The sequence below is a fragment of the Macaca fascicularis genome, chromosome 13 (genome assembly GCF_037993035.2).
Source record: "Macaca fascicularis isolate 582-1 chromosome 13, T2T-MFA8v1.1".
Lineage (NCBI taxonomy): Eukaryota > Metazoa > Chordata > Mammalia > Primates > Cercopithecidae > Macaca > Macaca fascicularis.
The window spans coordinates 36711810-36735228 of record NC_088387.1 but is presented as its reverse complement, the minus strand read 5'-3'; the positions used below and the strand labels follow the sequence as shown (position 1 = coordinate 36735228).

General features: G+C 46.6%; 1 protein-coding gene and 1 pseudogene across 5 annotated transcripts in view; one reads left to right on the top strand and one right to left on the bottom strand.

Moving 5' to 3' along the window:
* Positions 1 to 16163, bottom strand: part of TRABD2A (TraB domain containing 2A) — a 57840-nt gene extending 41677 nt beyond the window's left edge. For 3 of the 5 annotated variants that reach the window (XR_012422123.1, XM_065526930.2, XM_045368994.3), the window contains exons 1-2: positions 14883 to 15077; positions 4427 to 4987 (exon numbers count right to left, since the gene is read on the bottom strand). Coding sequence is in view for 4 of the 5 variants with exons in the window: in XM_065526930.2 (XP_065383002.1) it covers positions 4427 to 4987; positions 14883 to 14990 (669 nt within the window). In the remaining variant the exon portion in view is untranslated. Of the gene's footprint in view, positions 1 to 4426; positions 4988 to 14882; positions 15092 to 15596 lie in introns of those variants that run through there. The other 2 variants (XM_065526931.2, XM_005575448.5) reach the window with 2 other exon arrangements.
* LOC123568351 (large ribosomal subunit protein uL11-like) lies at positions 7629 to 9023 on the top strand (annotated as a pseudogene).
* Positions 16164 to 23419: the final 7256 nt, after the last annotated feature.

The following is a 23419-nucleotide window of genomic DNA, read 5'->3' as shown; positions in this document are numbered from 1 at the left end:
AGAGGAGATCTGAGAGCCGAGGCCTGTCATGCACTAACTCTTTCTGTGACCCCACGCCGGCCCACCCTCTGCCTCCAGATGGGCCTCTCCCAGGTTATTCCAGCAGGAAACCATCGCCAGTGACCTCTGCTGGCTGACCCCCCACACTCTTGCCTTAGCCTCTAGGAACAGAGACCTCCTAGCCTCGAGGGTTGTTCTTAAGACCCACGGCACTGATGTAAGAATATGCAGAAACCTGCAAAGTACAAAACAAGGCACCATATGGTATCCCCGGGATCCTCTCCCTTAGGCCTGGCAGGCCAACCCATCCTCAAAGAATCTGACCCGTTCCTCCATAGGAGTCTTCCTCAGGCCAGCTAGCACCTCCCCAACTCTCACCCCTCCAGCATCCACCTAGCCCTTAATAACCACAGGCTGAGAGAGGTGGCATCCTTCTAGGAATTTGCCCTTCCTCCTCAGCCAGACCACAGGGCTCCTGGGGAGCGGGGCTGCCTCCACCACTGCACTCTGCCCTGGACCTTTCCAGAGAATCATCCTGGAGCCATTTGTTTCTTGTATTAGGCGACCGACCAAACTAAAGACAACTTGCTCCAAAGAACAAAGTCCCCATCTTCTCCAACACCCCAAAACTGTAACTCAAGAATTGCAGTTTCATACAATCTGGAAGTATGTCCACTGAGCCCAAACCACTACTGAAGGTTGCACTGTGGGGGAAAAAGGGGGGCTTTTCAGCAGAGAGAGTGAGTTGTTAGGGTACTGAAGAGCAAGAACTGGCAGTAACCATCCTACTGGAAAGTACAAAGGAGTGACAGCCAAAAAGGCAAATATGAAACATGTTAGTGCCATCTATTGGCAGGAGTAAACAGTAACAAAGAAGTGACGCTTTGCACAGTCTCAATTCAGATAAGACCTCAGCATCAACTCTGGGGATTGCAAAAGGACTTTTGCATCCAATTAACTGCCTCTTAGGATGTTGAAAGCCTAAAGATGCAGGCTTTGCATGTGGAAAGCAGAGGGAAACTCCGGAACTGTTGGCTACATTCATGTTCACTTAAGGATATGACAAAAAAGAGCCCAAGCCAAGAAGTGACTGGGTCCTAAAGGACAGATTCCAATGCAGGAGACCAGAGCTTTCACAGATTCCCGTCCCACCCCACCATGACATCCAATCCATTGGTGGGGAAGTGGACAGGAGAGTCCTATGCTTAGATGGGCAGAGCAGGCATTGCAATTCCCCATGCCTAGAGCCTATCCATAGATGCCTGGTGATGTATGAACATGGAGATGGGATTTAGCAAGACCGTTTCTCTAGGGGAACCCACCTGTGCAGACAGAGGGGAAGTGAGACACCACCCTGCTGAGCCCACTCCGCTGAACCTCCAGGTCCAAGCTACGTGCTTTCTTCACATAGGGAACGCCAATGCAGCTGGCAGTACCAAGCAGGCATGAACTTTATGTGAAGGAGAACAGGAGTCATAACTTGATTTGATACTGAGGGGCAAGGATGATGTCTGCCTTGAGATGACAAGATCAAATCCAGGCATCCATGTCAGGGTCCTGTTGCCAGACTTCAGTTAGATTCAGGGACCTACACCCCACAAACCAAGAGCCACAAGGCCTACAGGGGCCAGGCAGATGAGTTAAAAGAAGTCAAGAGGGCTAGGCGAAAGGCAACAGGGAGGAGTGGGGACCCCGGACAAACTGGAAAGACACTATTGGCCCCGTCTAAAGGGGGCGGCCAGTGCTCAGTCCAGCCAACTGCTGCTATGTGGGAGCATGGCCCCAGTACTCCAGATCCTCTGAGGGCTCAAGAGAATCTAGGCTGTTCTCCATGTGATATTTCTCAATTTTTAAATATTGTCAACTTAGTCATTAAAAAAGAAAAGAAAATATGCTAACCACATAAAACAGAACTGCGAGCCGGATTCAGCCCATATGCCTCTTATTTGCAACCTCTGCTAGCCCTTCTGTTTTATGCTTTTGTCCTCTTTTCCTTTAACTTCTTTGAAAAAATCTTTGTCTATGGGAAACCAAGAAGAAAAACAATTTCCCTATGCAAAATCAATGATTCCACTCATCTTGAGAAGTTTCAGAGTTAAATATAAAATTATCAGTGAGGACTTGTCTCATAGTAGGCACTGTATATTCACTCCTTCTGCTTATATCTTATAATATTTATGAAGTGCTTTCCAATTTCCTGCTTTTATTTGCTTCTGATAACAGGATGGTAGGGCAAGTATTATTATCCCATTGGAAAGATGAGGAAACTAAAGTTCGGAGAAGTTAAGTGATGGCTGAAAGTCATACACTGAGGCCAGGCGTGGTGGCTCACACCTGTAATCGCAGCACTTTGGGAGACTGAGGCAGGAAGATCGCTTGAGGCCAAAAGTTCAAGACCAGCCTGGCCAACGTGGTGAAATCCCATCTCTACTAAAAATACAAAAATCAGCCAGGTGTGGTGGCAGGTGCCTGTAATCCCAGACAGGAAGATCGCTTGAACCTGGGAGGCAGAGGCTACAGTGAGCTGAGATGGCGCCATTATACTCCAGCCTGGGCAATAGAGTGAGACACTGTCTCAAAAAAAAAAAAAAAAAAAAGTCATTGAGCTGTATACTCAGGTTGTATTTTACTGTTTATCTCTAGAAAGGAAACACGGGGAAGTTACATGAAAAAAGACTCTTAAGAACAAGTCAGGCTTTCCTCCTAAATTTAAACAACTCTACCTTGCTAGCTTAACCTCAAGGTCTTACAAGAAATTAGTTTATACATGTTAAACAACTATATAAACCCTAAGAATGTGTTATAAAATCAACATGACACTGTAGTCTATAATTATTGTGCTCTAAAATAACGCTGGAATATGTTATCTTAAGAGACAGTGTTGCACCCCTTCCTTCAGAGATACATTGCTTGAGCTAACATTTTACTTCCAAGTCTTTTTTTCCCCAGTTGGGAGTACGAAAGAAGGCTTTGGCTCAGATTTAAATGCTCACCAATTTCAAACCCATTCGGTCAAAATCAATAAGCCTTCAAATCAAAGCACCTTTCTTTTTGAAAATATTATAGTAAATGCAGACATTGAAAAGGTTATAACATTGGCTCTTTGGGTTTCCATAATAATGCAAGAACATTTTTCCCAGGAGATCAATGCAGACAATTAATAATGATCCTTTATCTTATCTATAAATCTTAGTGTGCCAAACAAATACTATAGCATATAGAATAGCATCTGAGTACTTATTAATATTATAGAATTTTAGCAAGATAAATTCCCTAAAGATATCATTATCAACTCAGGAACATTATTTTTAGGCTGTTACATGTCCTTACAGCTTTTAAATAACCACCTTAGTTGAGTATGTCAAGATCTGCTAAGGCTGAGCTATTTGGATTAACAGTAATCTCAAATTCTGAGGAACAAAACCTCAAGGCAACCCAATGAGAACATTTACAAAACAAGATCACTTTATTTCATATTGCAAAGCTCCCACTGGTCTCCAGAAGTATCTAATGCACTTTAAACAACTTTCATGGAAACAACTAAACCACAGCACTTTAATAAAGTATTACTTATAAGAATTGAAGAACTAACTTCTTGGACATTAACCTAAATTCCAATGCCCTAGGGTAGGATCCTTAAGCCATGGGTAAGGGGAGCATAACTCTGCTTAGGAAAGGAATTGTCCTGGGGCAGTGCCCTGAAGAGGGACAGTAGTGACCTCAAAGAGACTGCTGTCACCTAAAACAGCAATGGCCAGTATCATTTTCAAACCAGGCCATGCCCTGTGACAACCAGTGTGGCATCCACATGTCCACAACCTCTCAAAGCATCTTTTTAATGAAGGATCTGAACTAAAATGCATTTAAAAGCACACAGTGTGGGCCGGGCACAGTGGCTCACACCTGTAATCCCAGTACTTTGGGAGGCCAATGCAGGCGGATCACTTGAGGTCAGGAGTTCAAGACCAGCCTGGCCAATATGGCAAAACCCTGTCTCTACTAAAAATACAAAAAGTAGTTGGGCATGGTAGCACACACCTGTAATCTCAGCTACTAGGGAGTCTGAGGCAGGAGAATTGCTTGAATCCAGAGGGCAGAGGTTGCAGTGAGCTGAGATGGCACCACTGCACTCCTGCCTGGGTGACAGAGTGAGACTCTGTCTCAAAAAAAACAAAAACAAACAAAAAAAGCAAGCACACGGTATTTGTTGTAATGATAAGAAAAAACAAGATTTTCTTTCTTGGCAATACTCAAATAAGTGATATAACTGACCACGTGGCTTATTTTCTAACCTCCAGAAAAGCATTTTTGAGCAAAGACAATTTCTAGACAAGCTGTGCCCGTGGTCCATCACCTGCCCTGAAACTCAGCAGATTCACCCATACAACCAAACACCACCAAGTCTTTTATGCAAAGAGAGTCTTACCTGTGAAAAGTTCAACCCATTCAATGGATGGCACTGCTCTTCCACCTTTTCCACTGCCCCAGTCTGTTTCCTCAGCCGCTCAGCCTCCTGGGCAAGGAACAGGTCTAAGACAGGCACCCCACGGGACTTAATGTCCACTTCAGTAAGGGAGTTGACCATAAGCATCACCCATACAGGCCTCTTGCGCTCCCAGTTTCCGGCAATGGCATTGAAGAGGTAGTCTGCGTAGAGTCCCTTGCCGCGCTGGTCTGGGGTCATCCACGAGGGCATCATGAGCTTGACATACTCCAGGTGGCGCTTGAGGCGGCAGTAGATGTCCTTGGGGAGCACATCTTGGAGGTTCTTGCCCTGTGGCAGCATCTGACAGCTGGTGAGAGCTGAGATCGTATAGGGGTCTGTGAGGTCCAACTCAAAGTACACAGTGCTGCTCTGCAGGAAAGCCTCCTTAGAGTTGTCGGGGATGAAGTCCCAAACTCGGGTGTATGGGACATGGATCGTGCCAAAGAAGTAAGATGGCGGGTCTCGCTTAATGGTCCACAAGAAGGAATTCAACTCACTTTGCTGAAAAGAAAAAAGGCAACATCAAGGTATAATACGGGGGAGAGGAGAGGGGGGAGGTCAGGAACCTGTGAGAGGAAATGAATTAGTCACATTTCAAGAGAAAATATATCAAACTAGAATTTAGACTTTTGAGTCCATGTAGATTCACCTGCCACGACAATCCATGTCTTAAATAGACAGGAGCAAATTATGAAATCAGGATGAAATCAGGGGCTCATTAGGACTCTAGTTTCAACCTTGGCTATACATTGGGATCACCAGGGGAGCTTTAAAAGAAGCATCTCTGAGTCCTACCTCCAGAGATTCTGATCTGATTGGTCTGGGATGAGACCCACCTTTTCAATCAAAAGGGGATGGGACCCCCCTTTTCAATCAAAATGTTGATTCCAAGATGAGAAAGCAATAGCAGTCACCAGTTTTGAGTTTGTGCCATGCCTGCCCTAGCAATGAACTGGGCAAGAGTTAAAGAAGTGAGTCTCAGGGGCCTCCAAGGATATACCTGATACCATCTAAGAGACACCTGAGAAGCCCATTCATTGTCTCCCAGGCAGACCAGATGGTCCCGCTCCTTCAGATCTCAAAACCAACATCCCCAAAGGCAGAGGCTTCAACTCTGGCTATGCACTGGAATCACCCACAAAGCTTTTCAAAGTCCAATGCCTGGATCCACCCCAGACCAATCACATCAGAATCTCTGGAGGTGGAACTCAGAAATGCTACTTTTTGGTTTTTTTTGAGACAGAGTCTCGCTCTGTTGCCCAGGCTGTGTGGTGCAATCCAAACTCACTTCACTGCAACCTCAGCCTCCCAGATTCAAGCAGTTCTCCTGCCTCAGCCTGCTGAGTGGCTGGGATTACAGGCGCTCGCCACCACACCCAGTTAATTTTTGTATTTTTAGTACAGATGGGGTTTTACCATATTGGCCAGGCTGGTCTCAAACTCCTGACTTTGTGATCCGCCCACCTCAGCCTCCCAAAGTGCTGGAATTACAGGCGTAAGCCACCGCGCCTGGCCACAGAGATGCTACTTTTAAAGCTCCCCTGGTGATCCCAACGTACAGCCAAGGATGAAACTAGAGTCCTAATGAGCCCCTGATTTCATAGTTTGCTCCCGTCCCTTTAGGACGTGGATCGCATTTCTTTCTCTCACAAAGCCTTCAGAGGTTTGGTCGCAGAGATCTGGATGGTCTCTGCTGGATAGATTCTCTCCAAGCTGTTGCACATGCTGAGCAGTGGTGCATGTTCATCTGAGGCCAGGCCATTTCACTCCTGGCCCCTGAGTGTCTCCCAACCTCAACAACTGGCATTTATAACATATCTGCTTATTAAAATGCACTGTACAAAGAAGTGCAGTGCTCAAGGAATTCAGGTGTAAGTGGCAGACATACTAGTGACAAGAACAATGTATCAAGAAAGCTAGAAATGTGAAGATCCAGGTTTACAGAAAAAAAAAATATATATATATATATTTCAGCGGGGCATGGTGACTCACACCTGTAATTCCAGTACTTTAGAGGCTGAGGCGGGCAGATCACTTGAGCTCAGGGGTCTGAGACCAGCCTGGGCAACACAGCAAAACCCTGTATCTACAAAAAATACCAAAATTAGTCGGGCATGGTGGTGCATGCCTGTAGTCCCAGCTACTCAAGAGGCTGAGGTGGATTGCTTGAGCCCAGGAGGTTGAGGCTGCAGATCGCACTACTGTGCTTCAACCTGGGCTACAGAATGAGACTTTATCTCAGAAAAAGAAAGAAAGAGAGAGAGAAGGAAGGACTGGAGGGAGGGAGGGAGGGAGGGAGAAAGAAATATTTGGAACATATTCACTTTACTAAAGGGTTTGACTTCAGCCTTTTAAGTAACATGTTTCCCTTGGATTATGAAGTTTCAATCTACAAGCAATTCTCATTATTCATGGTAGTTATATTTTATAAAGTTGCCACAAACACAAAATTAGCAAATACTAAACTGTTGTTCCTAAGGGAAACAAAAGGTTAAGTTCCTATTCATAACATTTTCATCAACTGATCAAAACATAGCCTTGTTTCATGTGTGCTTCTATTGAAAGGCACCTTATTGGCCCGGCACGGTAGCTTACGCCTGTAATCCCAGCACTTTGGGAGGCCGAGTAGGGTGGATCACTTGAGGTCAGGAGTTCGAGCCTGTCCAACATGATGAAACTCCACCTCTACTAAAAATACAAAAATTAGCTGGGTGTGGTGGCGCGTGCCTGTAGTGTCAGCTACTCTACTTGGGAGGCTGAGTTAGGAGAATTGCTTGAACCAGGAGGTGGAGGTTTCAGTGAGCTGAGATCCCACCACTGCATTCCAGCCTGGGCAACAGAGCAAGACACAGTCTCAAAAAAGAAAAAAAAAATTTTTTAAACCATTGATTGTTGAAGTAATATTAAGAGATGAATCACCTACAGGGTCCCCATCCCCTAGGCATCCTCTTATGCAGTAATAAGGGTCCCTGGGGTTATTTAAATACTTCAAAAATGAAACGGAAACTGTACTTCTACCAAGAACGTCTACTAAGGCGAATTAAGCAATCAAATGTCTCACTGTTGGTTAGAATTAGATCAACAGGGTAGAAGACACTGGGTAACTGTAATAGATGCTAATCAAAAGCTGAGATTGACAGTTATGTCTTTGGTTAATTATAAACAGGTAACAATTATTACCTACAAAAAGGTAGAGGCAGCCTTCGAAGAGTAATATTAGTTTATTTGTTCATGTAGAGGTCTGGCTCGTGAAATGTCTGGGGACCACTGGCCTATATGAGAGATCTAACTGCACAACTTCCAGGCAGTCTACCCAAGAACTTCTACATGGTTTCCAACTGGGAGACACAGCAAACAAGCTGAAATGTTATGATTAAAGCCATGGGCACCTGATTCATCTATCAGGACACCATCATGTTAAACAAATATATTCCCAGGAAAACCAAAGCCATACTGCAGGATAATGGAGGGGTGGGATTCGCTCTGGGTCAGTTTTGGTTCGGTTTTAATCCAATACACTTAATCTGCCTAAGGCCCCCATCCAACCTCAAAATACCTGCATTTCTCTTCAGAAGCAGTCTGTTCAATATGCATCTATTTTCATTTTATTATTTATTTATTGTTGCCTTTTCAACTATTACTGGTCTAGAAATAAGGTCACTGTATGATCTTTTCACTGAAAGCTGCTTAAATGTAAAACACACACACACTCACACATATGTCTGGCCTCTAGCCGTGCAATGACAGTACCGATGCTAACAGCAGCTGTTCGCTGTGTGCCAGTCTCCACCCAAACATTGTGCATGGACTTTCCCACTGCCTGCATTCAACACAATTATTTCTGCTGAGCCTACCATGTGCCAGACACTGTTCTAGGCACTGAGAATACAGCAGTGAGTGACACACAGGGCCCTGTTGGTGCTAATTGCTGTGGAGAACATGTAAGCCGGCTTGAAGTCTTTCATCTTGGAGGAGGCCAAGACGTAACTTTCTTCCGCTTTCCCAAATCTGGGTTCATCAGCCACGAGCCGCCTCCACCATGCCGCCTAAGTTGGACCCTAATGAGATCAAAGTCGTACACCTGAGTTGCACTGGGGGTGAAGTCAATGCCTCGTCTGTGCTGGCCCCCAACATCAGCCCCTCTGCTTCTGTCTCCAAAAAAGATTGGTGATGACATTGCCAAGCCAACCAGTGACTGGAGGGGTCTGAGGACTACAGGGAAACTGACCATTCAGAACAGACAGGCCCAGATTGAGGTGGTACCTTCTGCTTCTGCCCAGATCATCGAAGCCTTCAAGGAACCACCAAGAGACAGAAAGAAACAGGATAACATTAAACACAGTGGAAATATCACTTTTGATGAGGTTGTCAACATTGCTCAACAGATGCAGCACCAATCTTTAGCCAGAGAACTCTCTGGAACCATTAAAGAGATCCTGGGGACTTCCCAGTCTGTGGGCTGAATCTTGATGGCTGCCACACTCATGACATCAGAGGTGACATCAACAATGGTGCAGCGGAATGCCCAGCTAGTTAAGGAGCACAAAGGAAAACATTTCTATAAAGGATCATTTGACAACAAAAACCACAAAAAGAACGTGTAAGCCAGAAAACGGACAGTGAGTACTGTGGCACAGGGTTGCAGGGGTGATTTTAAGTAGGGGGACCAGAAAAGTCACTATCTAGAAAGACATCTAAGCCTTGCCATGAAGGAGACAAGGGGCCCACTAAGGGGATATCTAAGAGAAGAGCATTCCCTCCAGGAGGCAGAAACAGCAGTGCAAAGGCCCTGAGGCAGGGAGGGCCTCCATGTACTGGAAGACCAGCAAAGAGGCCAGCACGACTGAAAGGGATAGCTGAAGAGGAAAGCAGGAGGCAGAGGTCAGAGAGGTGAGTAAGGCCAAGCTATGCAGGGTCGGTGGGCCCCTGGAAAAGCCCCAGGAAGAGTTCAGGCTTTCAACTGAGTCAAATGGGAGCTGGTCCAGGTTTTTGAGAGAGGAGTGACATCAGCTGACAGTGTGTTCAAAGGATCACCCTGGAGGCTCGGATGAATAGAGGGATGAGGGCAGACACAAGTAGGTCAGATAGGACATTACCAAAATAATCAAAGGGGGAGTGACAGGATTGATGGAAGTGATCAAATTCCAGATGTAGTCTAGAAAACAGGATTTGCTGGCCAGTACGGTGCCTCATGCCTATAATCCCAACACTTTGGGAAGCTTGATCCTAAAAGTTTGAGACCAGCCTGGATAACATAGCAAGATCCTGTCTCTGCAAAAAATTTTAAAATTAGCCAGGCATAGTGGCAGGCACCTCTGGTCCCAGCTACTTAGGAGGTTGAGGTAGGAAGATGGTTTGAGCCTGGGAGGATGAGGCTGCAGTGAGCTATGATCACACCACTGCACTCCAGCCTGGGCAACAGAGTGAGACCCTATCTCAAAATTTAAAAAAAAGAAAAAAGAAAAAACAGAACTTGCTGATGAAAGGATGAGGTTATCATTTCCAGGGGAAGGTCAGAAATTTGGTTTTAGATCTGTGCAGTTGACATGTCAAGCACACAACCCAGTGCCAAGGTCCAGCTGGTAGGTGAATATGTAAGTCTGGAGCTTGGGAGAGGCCTGGGCCAGAGATAAAGATGAGGGCATCATCACCACGTAGATGGTCTTTAAAGCCATGGGACTAGGTAAGGTCTGCAACAGGATGTCCACAGGAGAAAAGGTCTAGGAATAGACTCAGGGCCCTCTCACCCTAATAAGTCTGGGGAAAGAAGAGCAGCTAGCAAGGGAAAATGAGAAGTGGCCAGCAAGGTTGCTGGGAAAATCAGAAGAGTAGGAGGCCGATTGAAGAAAGTACTTCAAGGAGCAGAAAGTAAGCAAGTGGGTTAAATGTGAATGGTAGGCCAAATAAATCAAGAATTTGAGAACTGACCTCTGGATTGAGCACCACTGAAGTCACTAGGGACCCAGACAAGAATAGTTGGAGTGGGATGGTGGGAGCAAAAATAGGTCCTGTGCTAAGTGGTGGACAGGTAGGCTGGCTCCTGAGTCCAGGCTTTTAAACACCATATTTATGCAGCCTTAACATGCAATAGACTTTACTTGTTATTCAGAGTCATATGTTTTTTTCAGTTAATACCCTGCTAGTTGCATTGTTGCTCAGGAGTGCCACCTGACTCCACATCTAGAAAGGCTCTGTCCAGCTCACCTTCCCGATCCCAGATGATTGCCCAGGTAAATGCCACACTGACCTTGTTACATCCTCAGGTGCCACCTTTCCCATCTTCTCTTTTCAAGTTAACACAAGTCAGGGGCTTTTCTGTTTTTTTTATGCCAAGGGCTGTATCTTATTCACCTTCATGTTCCCAAATACTGAAATACTTGCCATATACTACTACATAGGAGCTCAAAAAGAGTTTTTTTAAAGAAATGAATCTTATCATGTACAACTTCTTCAATACCTACAGTTCTGTTCTGACAAGCAGGGCACCCAGACTCCCATTGTGTGCATCAATAACCATTCCTGTCGAACACTGATCCTGCCCCACCAGACACGTCTTCGGCAGGGCACAGGCTGAAAGAAAAGTCTTCAGGACTCTTCTTTACCTTACCTTGCCCACTGGCGAGCCCCCGGACCCTTGCACTTACTGTACTGGTGCAACTGCCTCTGCCTCTCTCATACGGATATCCTCAGGGTAGGGCTATTTATCTCTACAAAAAAACAAACAAACAAAAAACAGGAAAAAAACCTTCACTACTCCATTTCACTGTTAAAATACATGGCAATTAGAAGAAGCCATAGATTTTAACATTAGGATGGTTTAAAAGAAAATAAAACTGAACCACTATTAACATGTCCCTTCTACCTTGTTACAACTGTTCCCAGAAGGAAAAGACAGCCGGGCATGGTGGCTCATGCCTGCAATCCCAAGACTTTGGGAAGCTGAGGCAGGAAGACCATTTGAGGCCTGGAGTTCAAGGTTACAGTGCGCTATGATCACAACACTGCACTCCATCCTGGGTGACAGAGCAGGACTCTGTCTCAAAAAAAGAAAAGAAAAAAGAGAGAGAAAACATAGCCATGGGTGACTGAGACATAGAAGCTACAAGCTTCTGAATCAAACTGAGATTTTAACAGACACCTGTGTAGTCCATCCAATGAAAAAGAACAAGGCAAAATGACAACTGTGTATTGCAAGCTAACTCCATAACACCCAGCACCCCCTCAGCTCCTCCCATCCTAGCATCACCGGACCTGCAATAACTGCACTTTTCCAAGATTACTCTTCAGCAGACCAGCCACAATGAAGCTGGCTTTACATTTTCCTTTTCATTCAACAAATATTTGTTGAGCATCTGCTATGGCCAGGCACTCTTCTGGATACTGGGGATGCAGAGGCAAATAAAACAGACAAAAATCCCTACCCTTATGAAGATGACTCAGGGGAAGGGGTAGCAATAAACAAAATTTTTTATCAGATGGTGATTAAGTGCTATAAATAAAAATAAAGCAGGGAAGGCAGATGGTAGTGGTGGCAGCGGTTGAGATCACCTTTACGAGAGTAATCAGGAAGAAACCATTGAGAGACACTTGAGCCAAAGCCAGATGGAGGTAAGGGAGCAAGCCTGTGGATAAATGAGGGGAGAACTTTCCAGGGGGAAGAAAGAGCAAGTATAAAAGGCATCAGGCCAGGCACGATGGCTCACAACTATAATCCCAGCACTTTGGGAGGCCAAGGCGGGTCAATCATGAGGTCAGCAGTTCGAGACCAGCCTGGTCAAGATGGTGAAATCCCATCTCTACTAAAAATATAAAAATTAGCCAGGTGCAAGTGGTGGACGGCTGTAATCCCAGCAACTCAGGAGGCTAAGGCAGGAGAATCACTTGAAACGGGGAGGCTGAGGTTGCAGTGAGCCAAGATCATGCCACTGCACTCTAGCCTGGGTGACAGAGCAACACTCAAAAAAATAAAATAAAATAAAATAAATTTTAAAAAAAAGACATTAGGCAGGAATAGGAAAGAATACTAAGAGTTCTGTTATGATAAGAAAAGAGACTCAACCTGCGTGGTGCTCAGGGTAAACCCTGCAGTGTCTAGGGGCCAATTTGGGCTCAGAAGACCTAATGATTAACCAACCATGAAAACCAAACCAGCTCTCAAGCCTACAATCCTGCAGACTCCTATAAGGGCTGCTGCACTGGATTGGAGACTGGATCCCAGGACTTCCCCTCTAGAATCTCAAGACCCCAACCCACTGAGGGACCCAACCACAATGCCCTTACAGCATGTAGGTCAGACATACAGCATGTGTGCCACTGATTGGCCTTCCCAGTTCCGCAGGGGGTAAGACAGAGTTTGCCCACAGAATAGAACAGCGATTCTCAAAGTATGGTCCAAGGACCTGTGGGTGTGCCGAAGAGCCTTTCAGGGAGTCTATAAGGTCAAAATTGTTTTCACAAAACTAAAATATTTTCCTTTCACCGTCATTTTCTCACAAGGTACTGTAGAATTTGCTGGAGGCTACACGTGTGTAATGAGGTCACTGCTCTGATGGCTAATGGAATGTGTGCTATGTTGTGTTTTATTAATATCTCCATTAATTCACATAAAGTAAAAGTCTTTGAGGTTTTCAATACTTTTTTTTTTTTTTTTTTTTTTTTTTGGATATAGGGTCTCGCTCTTTCACCCAAGCTGGAGTGCAGGGTGCAATCACATCTCAATGTAGCCTCCACCTCCCAGGCTCAAGGTTTCCTCCCACCTCAGCCTCTGGAGTAACTGGTACTGCAGGCACATGTCCCCACGCTGGTAAATTTTTTTTTGGTATTTTTTGTAGAGGCGAGGGTCTCCCCATGTTGCCCAGGTTGGTCTGCAACTCCTGGGCTCAAGAGATCCATCGCCTTAGCCTTCCAAAGTGCTGGGATTACAGGAGTGAGCCACCATGCCGGGCTTCTTTGATAATTTTTTGTAATGTAAAGGAGTCCTGAGACCAAAAGGTAGGACAACCTATGGACTAAAGGACTCATAAAGACAGATTCTAAAGGAGAGAAATCTTATCCTGACTCACTCGTCATAATTACCCGTTGGTAATAGGTTTTACAGAAGTGAAAGACATCGTGCTTTCTTGTGAGGAGATGGACTCCTGCCTTGTCTAACAAGCATGAAGCAGCCACTCCGAAACAGAGTTTGAAACCATGCCTGGTTGCAGACTCCCCTCTCCAGCTGCTGCGCTTCCTGCCTTGGTAGAGGGCTGTCCGCAGACTCAAGACACCTTAGAGAGGTGAACACCGTGCGTCTTCCCAGCCAGCCCCGAGCTCCAGGATCGGCTGTATTTGGCCGTCCTCTGCTTTGCGGCAGTTGGGATGAGGAATAGAATTGCGAATGGCCAGGGGTAGAGGCAGACCGGGGAGCTGCGCAGGTGTCATCAAAGATGGGCGGACCTCTAAATTCCAGCCCCACTCCCCCCACCCCCAAACCCCCCAAACCCCCGCGTCGCGGGCGCACCAGAAGGATAAGCCTGGCTTGGCCCTCCCCAGAGCCAGGGACGCACAGAGATCAAACCCACCGGAACAAATGCTCGAAATTCAACCTATGCCGCACTCAGAAGAGAGGGACTCGAGAACCACAGAAAATTATAAGGGTAGGAAAACTGATCAGAGAAGGAGATATTCATCTCGAAAGAGCTCCAGCCTCGGAGCTCCAGCCTCGGAGACGCAAGACCTGTCCGCTATAGAGCTGGACCTCCCTTGCCTGGGTTTCCCTCACCTGCAAAACGCTGATGCGAACATCTAAAGCGCCCGGCTGGACACGCAAGGCTCAGGCAGTGGTCACTCCACGAACGCACTCTGTGACCTGGAGCACACAGGTCCCCCGCTGAGTGTCAGTTTCCCAGATCCGTAAAACAAGGGAAATGGCTTCAACTCCCTAAAGTCCCTTCTAACTCAGGCACTGAACATATAAAGGTTAAACCAAGCAGCTGCAGGGCGCTGTTAATATTTTGATAAGAGCAGGTGAAATTAAACTCTTAAGGAAGAGAGGGAAGAAGAAACTTCAAATAAATGTGCCCAAGTTACTGCTCCGCTACGCCCTAGCGGATCGGTCCCCCGAAAGCTCGCGAAAATGGCTGGCGAGACCCCAGGGGCCCCCCGGACGCCCTTGGGCTGGCGGAGGGCAAAGGCCAGGGCACTGAGTCCCTTGGAGCCTGCTGGCCGCGCCCCTGCGGGAAAGGGGAACCCGAGGGCACGGAAAGGCGCGCGAGCAAGGAGCGCCGCGGTGCTAGGTGAAAGCCCAGCTGCGGAAGTCGGCTCGGGGTCCGAAAGCGCTGCTTCGCGGGGTTCGGAGGGAAACCATCCCAAGGAGGTGCAGAGAGGCCACCTCTCCAGCACCCGACGCGCGTCTTACTTGGGGCTTGAGCTCGCAGTTGGCGGCTCCAGGCGCCCCGTGCCGCTGAGCTGCGCCCGTGGGCAGGAGGCAGAGGGTCTGCAGCAGGAACCAGCTCCAGGGACTCATCCTCCTCACGGCGGCTCCGAGGCCCGGAACGCAGAGGGAAGGAGTAGGGCAGCAGTGGCCGGCCGCCCGCCCTGGCTAGCCGGAGCCGCGGGGCCGCCTCCGGGCGGGGCTGGGGTGAGCCCGGCAGCGGCGGCCACGTGGGGCCGGGCCCCGACCTCCCTCCCCCCACCCCAACCCCGCAGGTCAGCCCCGCGCCTAGGCTGCCGCGGAGTCCCGAACCGCGTTTCTCCCGCCCAAACCCTGCCCGGGCCGCAGCCCACCTCGTGTGACCGCAAGAGGGGAAAAGTGAAGTTCCAGCGCTGTCCTAAATTCAACCTAAAATCACATTGGTTCCCGCGTTTACGTCTGTGCTTGTGCTGCCAATTTTGAGGGGAGGGTGCCTCTTGATTGAAAGAGGCAGACAAAATAAACAAATGAAAGGCTATCTATAAAGGACAATTCATTTAAACAAAGGAAATCTCATGGAAGTTTTGAAAATCCAGGACCACAAAAGCCTGCACTCCATTAAGAGCCCTCTTAAGGGATTTTTGGGAATAATATTAAGGATGTTAACACCAAACTCAGAGGATTGCTACAAGGATTAAAAAAGGAAATTTATGAGAAAACCTTGATTGGCGAACATAGCAGGCCTGCAGACTGCAGTCGCTCCATTTCGGCTCCAAAGCCCCACTGAGGATTTTTCACAGCATTGGTCCATCAGGAAGAAAAAAAATTATAAAAGCAAGTAGTTGTGCCCCGCCTTCCGCACCTCCTACCCATGCCTGAGCGCACTTTACCACCACCTTTTAAAGTCCAGAATTCTGCACGATTAACTTCGGAGTGGTGTTCGCAGGGGCATTTGTTGCAATGGTCTTTAATTGTTTTAAGTCGCTGTCCATTTTGAGAATCTGATAACTGGACGATCTCCTAGGGAAAAAGAAAAAAGGGGGGGGCAGATTTGCATACAATGCGGGGAGAGGTTTTCTGAAGCCGGTTTCCAGCTTTCCGGTAAAGAATCCCTGGCTTTGAAGAGCCAAGTCTTTCGAGCTTTAACTCCACCAGCAGTTACGGTTCAGATGTTTTTGTAAAATCGCTAACTTTTTTCTAAGTTTGAGTGGGGATTTGCCTTCTGGAATTGACTGTCTCCTGTCTTCAGATGACTGCCCCATGTCAGCCCGGCGGCGATCATTAGTCTCCGGGCCAACCCAGGACGCTGCTCTTCGGCGTTTTCAGGCGCCAGCGCTGCCACCTGCTGGCAAAAACGTTCTCTTTCGGTTGTGAGGGGGAAAAGCAAAAAGCATCAAGAACTTAAGTTGCCCTGAGCTAAGATCACACCACTGCACTCCAGCCTGGGCCACATAGGGAGACCCTGTCTCTTATTTAAAAAAATAAAAAGAAAGAAAGAAAACCTCGAAAGGATGTAATTACCTATTATTTCATGTTCTCTCTCCCACTCCAAATGTATCAATCTGTGTGAACAGAGAGTAGCCCAGCTCTCTCTGACCACACAAAACATAGCTGAATTTGTTCATTTTCTCCTATTGTTTGTCTCTCTTTCATTTTGTTGGTTTCTGCTCTTACCTTTGTTAGTTCCTTCTGTTTGTTTACTTTTGGGTTTAGGTTGCTTTTTTTCTGCCTTCTTAAGGTGGTACCTTAAGTCACTGACTTTAAGCCTTCTTGCTTTTGTAATATAAGCATTTAAAGCTATAAATTTCCCTATAAGCACTGCTTTAGCTACATCACCCGAATTTTGAAAAACTGTATTTCATTATCTTTCATTATCTACTTTCCCTGGTGATTTTCTTCTTTGCCCGTGGATTATTTAGAAGTAGGTTGATTTCCAAATTATGGAATTTTCCTAAATATTAGGTTGGTGCAAAAGCAATTGTGCTTTTTGCAATATCAATAGATTTATAATCCAATTCCATTGTATTCCATTGTAATCAGAAAACATATTCTGTATGATTTTGATTATTTGGAATTCATTGGGACTTGTTTTATGGCTCAGCATATGGTCAGATACTGAGCATGAAATATCATCCACATCCAAAGTACCTAGATAATTTTGTTTGGTTCTGACATTTTTTAAATGAAGTGGGGTTTTTTTCGTTTTGTTTTGTTTTTGTTTTTTCTCTTAGCCACACCCGTCATCAAGTAGGATTTATTCTGTAAGACACTCGGTATCCAAACATCCTGTAGAATCACATCTACTCTACTTACATTGCTTCCACAGACATTCCTAAGTCCACTATCATCCCATAGTGCTGACCCAGAACAGGCTGACATGGCCTGGTCCTCACTTGCCTCATCCAGACATCTGGGTTGCAGGCCTTTCTGCCTTTCCCTTCCTGGTTAGGAAGGAGATGTTAAATGTACCTATGACCTCTCTGCCTATCTGCAGAGTTTCTGGATCAAGTTCAGCTCCTTAACTTGAGCTTTGTTACTGGACCATACCTCTGGCCACCCATTGCCAGAGCCCTGAATTGCTTCTGAACCTTCCCCTGGTCCTTTCTCTTTTCCATTTCATGTATGGTTGATATCCTTGGCAACTCTCTCATATTAGTCCATTTTGTGCTGCTATAGAAGAATACCACAGACTGGGTCATTTATAAAGAGCAGAAATGTAGTTCCTTACAGTTTTGGAGGCTGGAAAATCTGAGACCAAGGTGCCTGGCATCTTGCAAGGGCCTCCTTACTGCATCACCCCATTGTGGAAGGTGAGAGGACAAGAGAGCGAGAAAGAGAGAGGAATCAAGATTGAGAGCTAAAGTCAGCTTCAAGCCATTCATGAGGTCGTGAGAGTGAAGGCCTCCAATGATGCCCCAGCTCCCAACAATGTTGCATTAGGGATTAAGTTTCCAACACATGCTTTTGGAGGACACTTTCAAAGCATAGCATCCCCTTAGGTCCACCTACTCTTAAGTGCTTCTTTTGTGCCCCTAGTAATGACTTTCTGAATTTATACAAACCTATGAGGCTTATCCCCTTCATAGCAGTACCTGAGAAAATTATACTGTGGATACTTTTTTGCTCTTTCCCCAAAATCAGATTTACCCTAAAAAATAAAGTTTTCAAAGTATGCAGAGGATTTGTTACAGCTTCAGCAACACCTCTGTGCCTTCACCCGGACTTTTTCTACCTGGCTTCACTGACCTGCAGCCATCCACGGATTTTCCAAGGCGGTCAGGACATCACAGGTGTGGTGACAGGTCCCCTTGGTTGTCCCTCCTGATATTCACACTTACGTTTCATGCCCTGTCCTTTACTGTAACCAGAACCTGAGACTTGCTTCTAACGATGACATGTGGCAAAGGTTATGACCTGTGCTGTGATTACTTGTACATGACTACTTAAACATATAGTGCTAGTCTTCTAAAGTCTCTGTCTCCATTGCTCTCTTTAGATAAGCAAGTTGCCATGAGTCCTACAGCCATGAAGACATGAATTCTGCCAACAACCTAAGTGAGCTCAGGAGCAGATCCCTCTCCAGTTGAGCCTCCGATGAGAATCCAGTCCTAGCCAACAACACCCTGACTGTAGCCTTGTGAGATCCCAAGCAGAGGACTCAATTAAGCTATGTCTACACTCCTGATCCAAAGCAACTGGGAAAATAAATGTGTGCTGCTTTAAGCCACCGAGTTTGTGGTAATTTGTTGCAGCAGCAATAGATAACTAATACACCAGGGGAAGCGGGATGTTAAGCACTTCCTCAGGAGTTCCAGCGTGGCGCTCAACCAGCAGGCTGTGTCCGTCCTCAAGGTGACCAGTTGAAGACCTAAGCTGATGGAAGTGTGGAAACACCTACTCCCTCCACTGCCAGGTGTGCAGGCTCCGTGCATTCTCAGAAAGGGACTGAATGTTGCCACACTCCCTCAGCCACCCAGTGTTGGCACAAGAATTTCTAAGTAAGGAACAGTAGCAAGTATGCCAAAGCTGCATTTGTTTTGTAGCACACTGCTTGTACCATATTGTAAAAAAGAGAAAACATCCCTGGACAGCTGGGAGCTGGTCTGGTTTTATCAGTCGGGCCTTGGTGTTGCTACAAGCTGCCCTGGCACCCACAGCTGAGTCATGGTGTTCTCCTGTTGAACACAAACAATTTCACAGAGCATCAACATCAGACAAGGCCACTCTGTGATGAATGAAGATGAAAGCAAGACCCCTCCATAATCACATCTCAACACAGACAAAACATGAACATTGGCCAAGTCACAAGAAAGGATGTCCAGTCATCCGCCTCTTCTGACTAAGGAGTGACAGCTGCTCCTTTACCAAGGCCAACTTTCACCTCCATTCATTTCTCCCACCTCATAGATGAGATATGTGAAGATTCTATTTGGGGATGAATTCTGATCCCCCAAAATTCATACATTAATGCCCTAACCCCTCGTGCTTCAGAATGTGACTGTATTTAGAGATAAAGTCTTTAAAGAGATGATTAAGTTAAAATGAGACTGTAAGGATGGGCCCTAATCCAATCTGACTGGTGTCCTTATAAAAAGAGGAAATTTGAGCCAGGCGTGGTAGCTCTCACCTGTAATCATAGCACTCTGGGATGCCAAGGCAGAAGGATGGCTTGAGCCCAGGAGTTAGAGATCAGCTTGGGCAACAAAGGGAGACACTGTCTCTACAAAAAAAAAAAATTAGCCTGGCATGGTGGCACACGAATGGGGTCCCAGCTACTTAGGAGACTGAGGCTGGAGGATCCCTTGTGCCTGGGAGATCAAGAAGACTACAGTGAAACATGATCTCCACTGCACTTCAGCCTGGGCAACAGACTGAGGCCCTGTCTCAAACAAAAAGAAGAGAACAGCAGGGACATCCACACACGGAGGGGCAACCATGTGAGTACACAGAAAGAAGGCAGTCATCTGCAAGCCAAGGAGCAAGGCCTCAGGAGAAAAGACCTGCCAACACTTTGATCTCAGACTTGCAGCATCCAGAACTGTAAGAAAATAAATTTCTGGGCCAGGCACGGTGGCTCACACCTGTAATCCCAGCACTTTGGGAGCCCAAGGCAGGCAGCTCACATGAGGTCAGGAGTCCAAGAATAGCCTGGCCAACATGGTGAAACCCCATCTCTACTAAAAATACAAAACTTATCCAGGTGTAGTGGCATGCACCTGTAATCCCAGCTACTCGGGAGGCTGAGGCAGGAAAATCACTTGAACCCGGGAGGCAGAGGTTACGGTGAGCCGAGATTGCACCACTGCACTCCAGCCTGGGCAACAGAGCAAGACTGTCTCAAAAAAAAGAAAAGAAATTTCTGTTGTTTAAGCTGCCCAGTCTGGGGTATTTTTTATGGCATCCCAAGCTGACTAATACTTGATAGCACCCAACCCAGAGCAAAGCCCCACTTCCTTGAACCCTCCCCCAAATCACCTGACAAGTCCAAATCCTGTAACAAGCCCCCCCTAACACCTTCTTCCTGATATGCCCTACTGTTCCCCAAAATATGAGAAAATTTGGACACACAAAAGACACACATCTAGAGAATTCTCCCTCATTGCAAACAGCAATAAATCCAACTAATGCAATTTTGAGTGCGTCCCTGGTGGTCTATGACTGAAGGGCATTGTTAATTGTATGTCTAGTTGGAGTGACGTTGGCCAGCCCCCACACCATCCTTGTGCTTCCACTGATCTTCTATCAGACCTCGTGGAGGGAGACCTACTGGAATTGGCACCTGCCCGTCTCCTCCCATTCCTCCTCTCCTGCCCCTCCCCTCCCTGCAAACCACATGGTGACACTATGCTAGGTAAATGCTCATTTGCTCCTAGAAGCCCGGTGCAATGCTGGTGCCTGTACAGAGGAGTCCTGACAGAAAAAGCTTCATGATATGTCGAGATGAATTGGGGCCTCCCAGGAGGGCACAGGAAAAAAGAACGGGTGTTCACTCTTCAGCTAGCTTCAGGCTTTTGCCTCGCTATCTGGGAGACACCCGCAGAAGGAAAGAGCTGAATTGCTGGACATTGGAAGAAAAAGGGTTTTTTACCAGAGAGGGGCAGAAGGGTGAAGAAGCTAGAGGCAAGGAGGCTGGAGACAACCATTAAGGGGGAAGACAGCAGAGGTATTGACAAGGGGGTTTTGTGATGGCTTACTGTTGAAAATTTTCAAGAAATTTCCAGTGATATTTAAATTACACACCATTCCTTTAGAGGTGGGTTTTAGACCTCTGACAGTTGGCATATGGCTTCACTGTGGGCACAGAGAAGAGAGAAGGCCTTCCAAAGGGGGCCCAGCCACACTTAAGGGACAATGAGCTAAACGTTTAGTTTTCACTGTGAGTAAACAAGTAAACAAAACTATGAACTTTTTCTAAAAGTGACCTGAATGATCAGCGAGTTCTTACAAGACAGGGGAGTGATTGTTCTATAAAACCTTCAAAAGCTCTAACTTGCATCCAGACACGGTGACTCACGCCTGTAATCCCAGCATTCTGGGAGGACAAGGCGGGCAGATCACCTGAGTTCAGGAGTTCGAGACCAGCCTGGCCAACATGGCGAAACCCCGCCTCTACTAAAAATACAAAAAAAAAAAAAAATTAGCTGTGCGTGGTGGCGCATGCCTGTAGTCCCAGCTACTCGGGAGGCTGAGGCGGGAGAATGGCTTGAACTCGGGAGGCGGAAGTTGCAGTGAGCCAAGATCGCACCATTGCACTCCAGCCCGGGTGACAGAGCGAGAATCCATTTCACCAAAAAAAAAAAAAAAAAAAAAAAAAACAAAGTTCTAATTTGCTACCCAAGCATATTTGGTGGTGTTTGTTTGTTTGTTTTTGGAACAAAGTTTCGCTCTTGTTGCCCAGGCTGGAGCGCAATGGTGCGATCTTGTCTCACTGCAACCTCTGCCTCCCGGGTTCAAGTGATTCTCCTGCCTCAGCCTCCTGAGTAGCTGGGATTACAGGCACCTGCCACTTCTGACTTCAGGTGATCCACCCGCCTCAGCTTCCCAAAGTGCTGGGATTACAGGCATGAGCCACCTCGCCCGGCCATGGTGTGCACTATTTTTTATCCTTAGGGGATCCTGCATCTTTTCTAGAAACTGTTTCATTCATTTATACAACACCTTTATCAAATACCTGAACAGTTCAGTGCCAAGTGAGGGTTTATAAAGATGAATGTGGCCGGGTGCAGTGGCGAACGCCTGTAATCCCAACACTTTGGGAGGCCGAGGCAGGCAGTTCACCTAAGGTCAGGAGTTAGAGACCAGCCTGGACAACACGGTGAAACCCTGTCTCTACTAAAAATGCAAAAATTAGCCGGGTGTGGCAGTGTATGCCTGTAGTCCAAGCTACTCAGGAGGCTGAGGCAGGAGAATAGCTTGAACCTAGAAGGCAGAGGTTGCATTGAGCCAAGATCATGCCACTGTACTCCAGCCTGGGCAACAAAGTGAGACTCTATCTCAAAAAAAAAAAAAAAAAAGTGACTGTGACAGGCATGACTCCTCGCCCCCCGGAGCTTCCTCTCAAGAGCCATTATCCCTGGTTGCATACTAGAATCACCTGGAGAGCTTTTAAAATTACCAAAACCTGGGCCTCACCCTGATTAATTAACTCAGAATTTCTGGGCGGTGTGGCCCCAGCATCAGCTTCTTTAAAGCTGCCCTGGTATTTCGAATATGCAGCCAAGATTGAGAGACAGATAGAAATTTCACAAAAAAGGAAATTACAGGATGGTAGTGTGGGTGGTGTGATGAGGGTCCATGACAGGACAGCCCATGACCCCACCGTCATTCTACGGAGAGTCTCCACAGGAATGTCATCTAATCAGAAACCTCAGATCTGAGTAAGAGTTAACCAGAAAGCAGCATTCCAGCGAGAAAGAACAGCAGAGACAAAGGCCTTGAGGCATGAGAGAGAGTTCACTGCTTTCATGGAATTCAGTCTTGTTGCACATAGACCAAGGCAAGTAAGCGTAAGCCAGAGAGATAGCAGGAGCTGGAGGTGAAAGGCCCCAGAGCTGAGATGAGGAGTTTGGCCCATATCTCGAAGACGTGGCAGAGCCATCAAAGTGTTTTAAGCAGAGGAATTGTGTAATCATACATACACTTTAGTGAGATCACTCAGACAGTAGCACGGAAGGGAAACTGGAGAAAGTGAAAGCGGAAGTGGTAAGACAGTGAGGGGACACGACAGGGACCTGCACTAGGCTCTGGCGGGGGTCAAAGAGAAGTACTATCATAAAAGTAAAATCCACCGCACTTGGAGGTTAATTGGATGTAGGGAAGAGGGAGAACAAGAAACTTTCCAGAACTAGCACCCAGAAAGGGCCTCTAGACCACACCCTTTGGCCTCAACTACACAGCCATAGTGCTGGTGGTGATGGAGGGTGAATATTCATAAGACCCCCAGTTACATCAGCGTTTCAATGGTCCTTCAGGCAACAAGAGAAGCAGGGGGAAAGGGAGTCTATCTCTCACTTCCTCCAAGATTAGGAACATCAGGTTCTTCT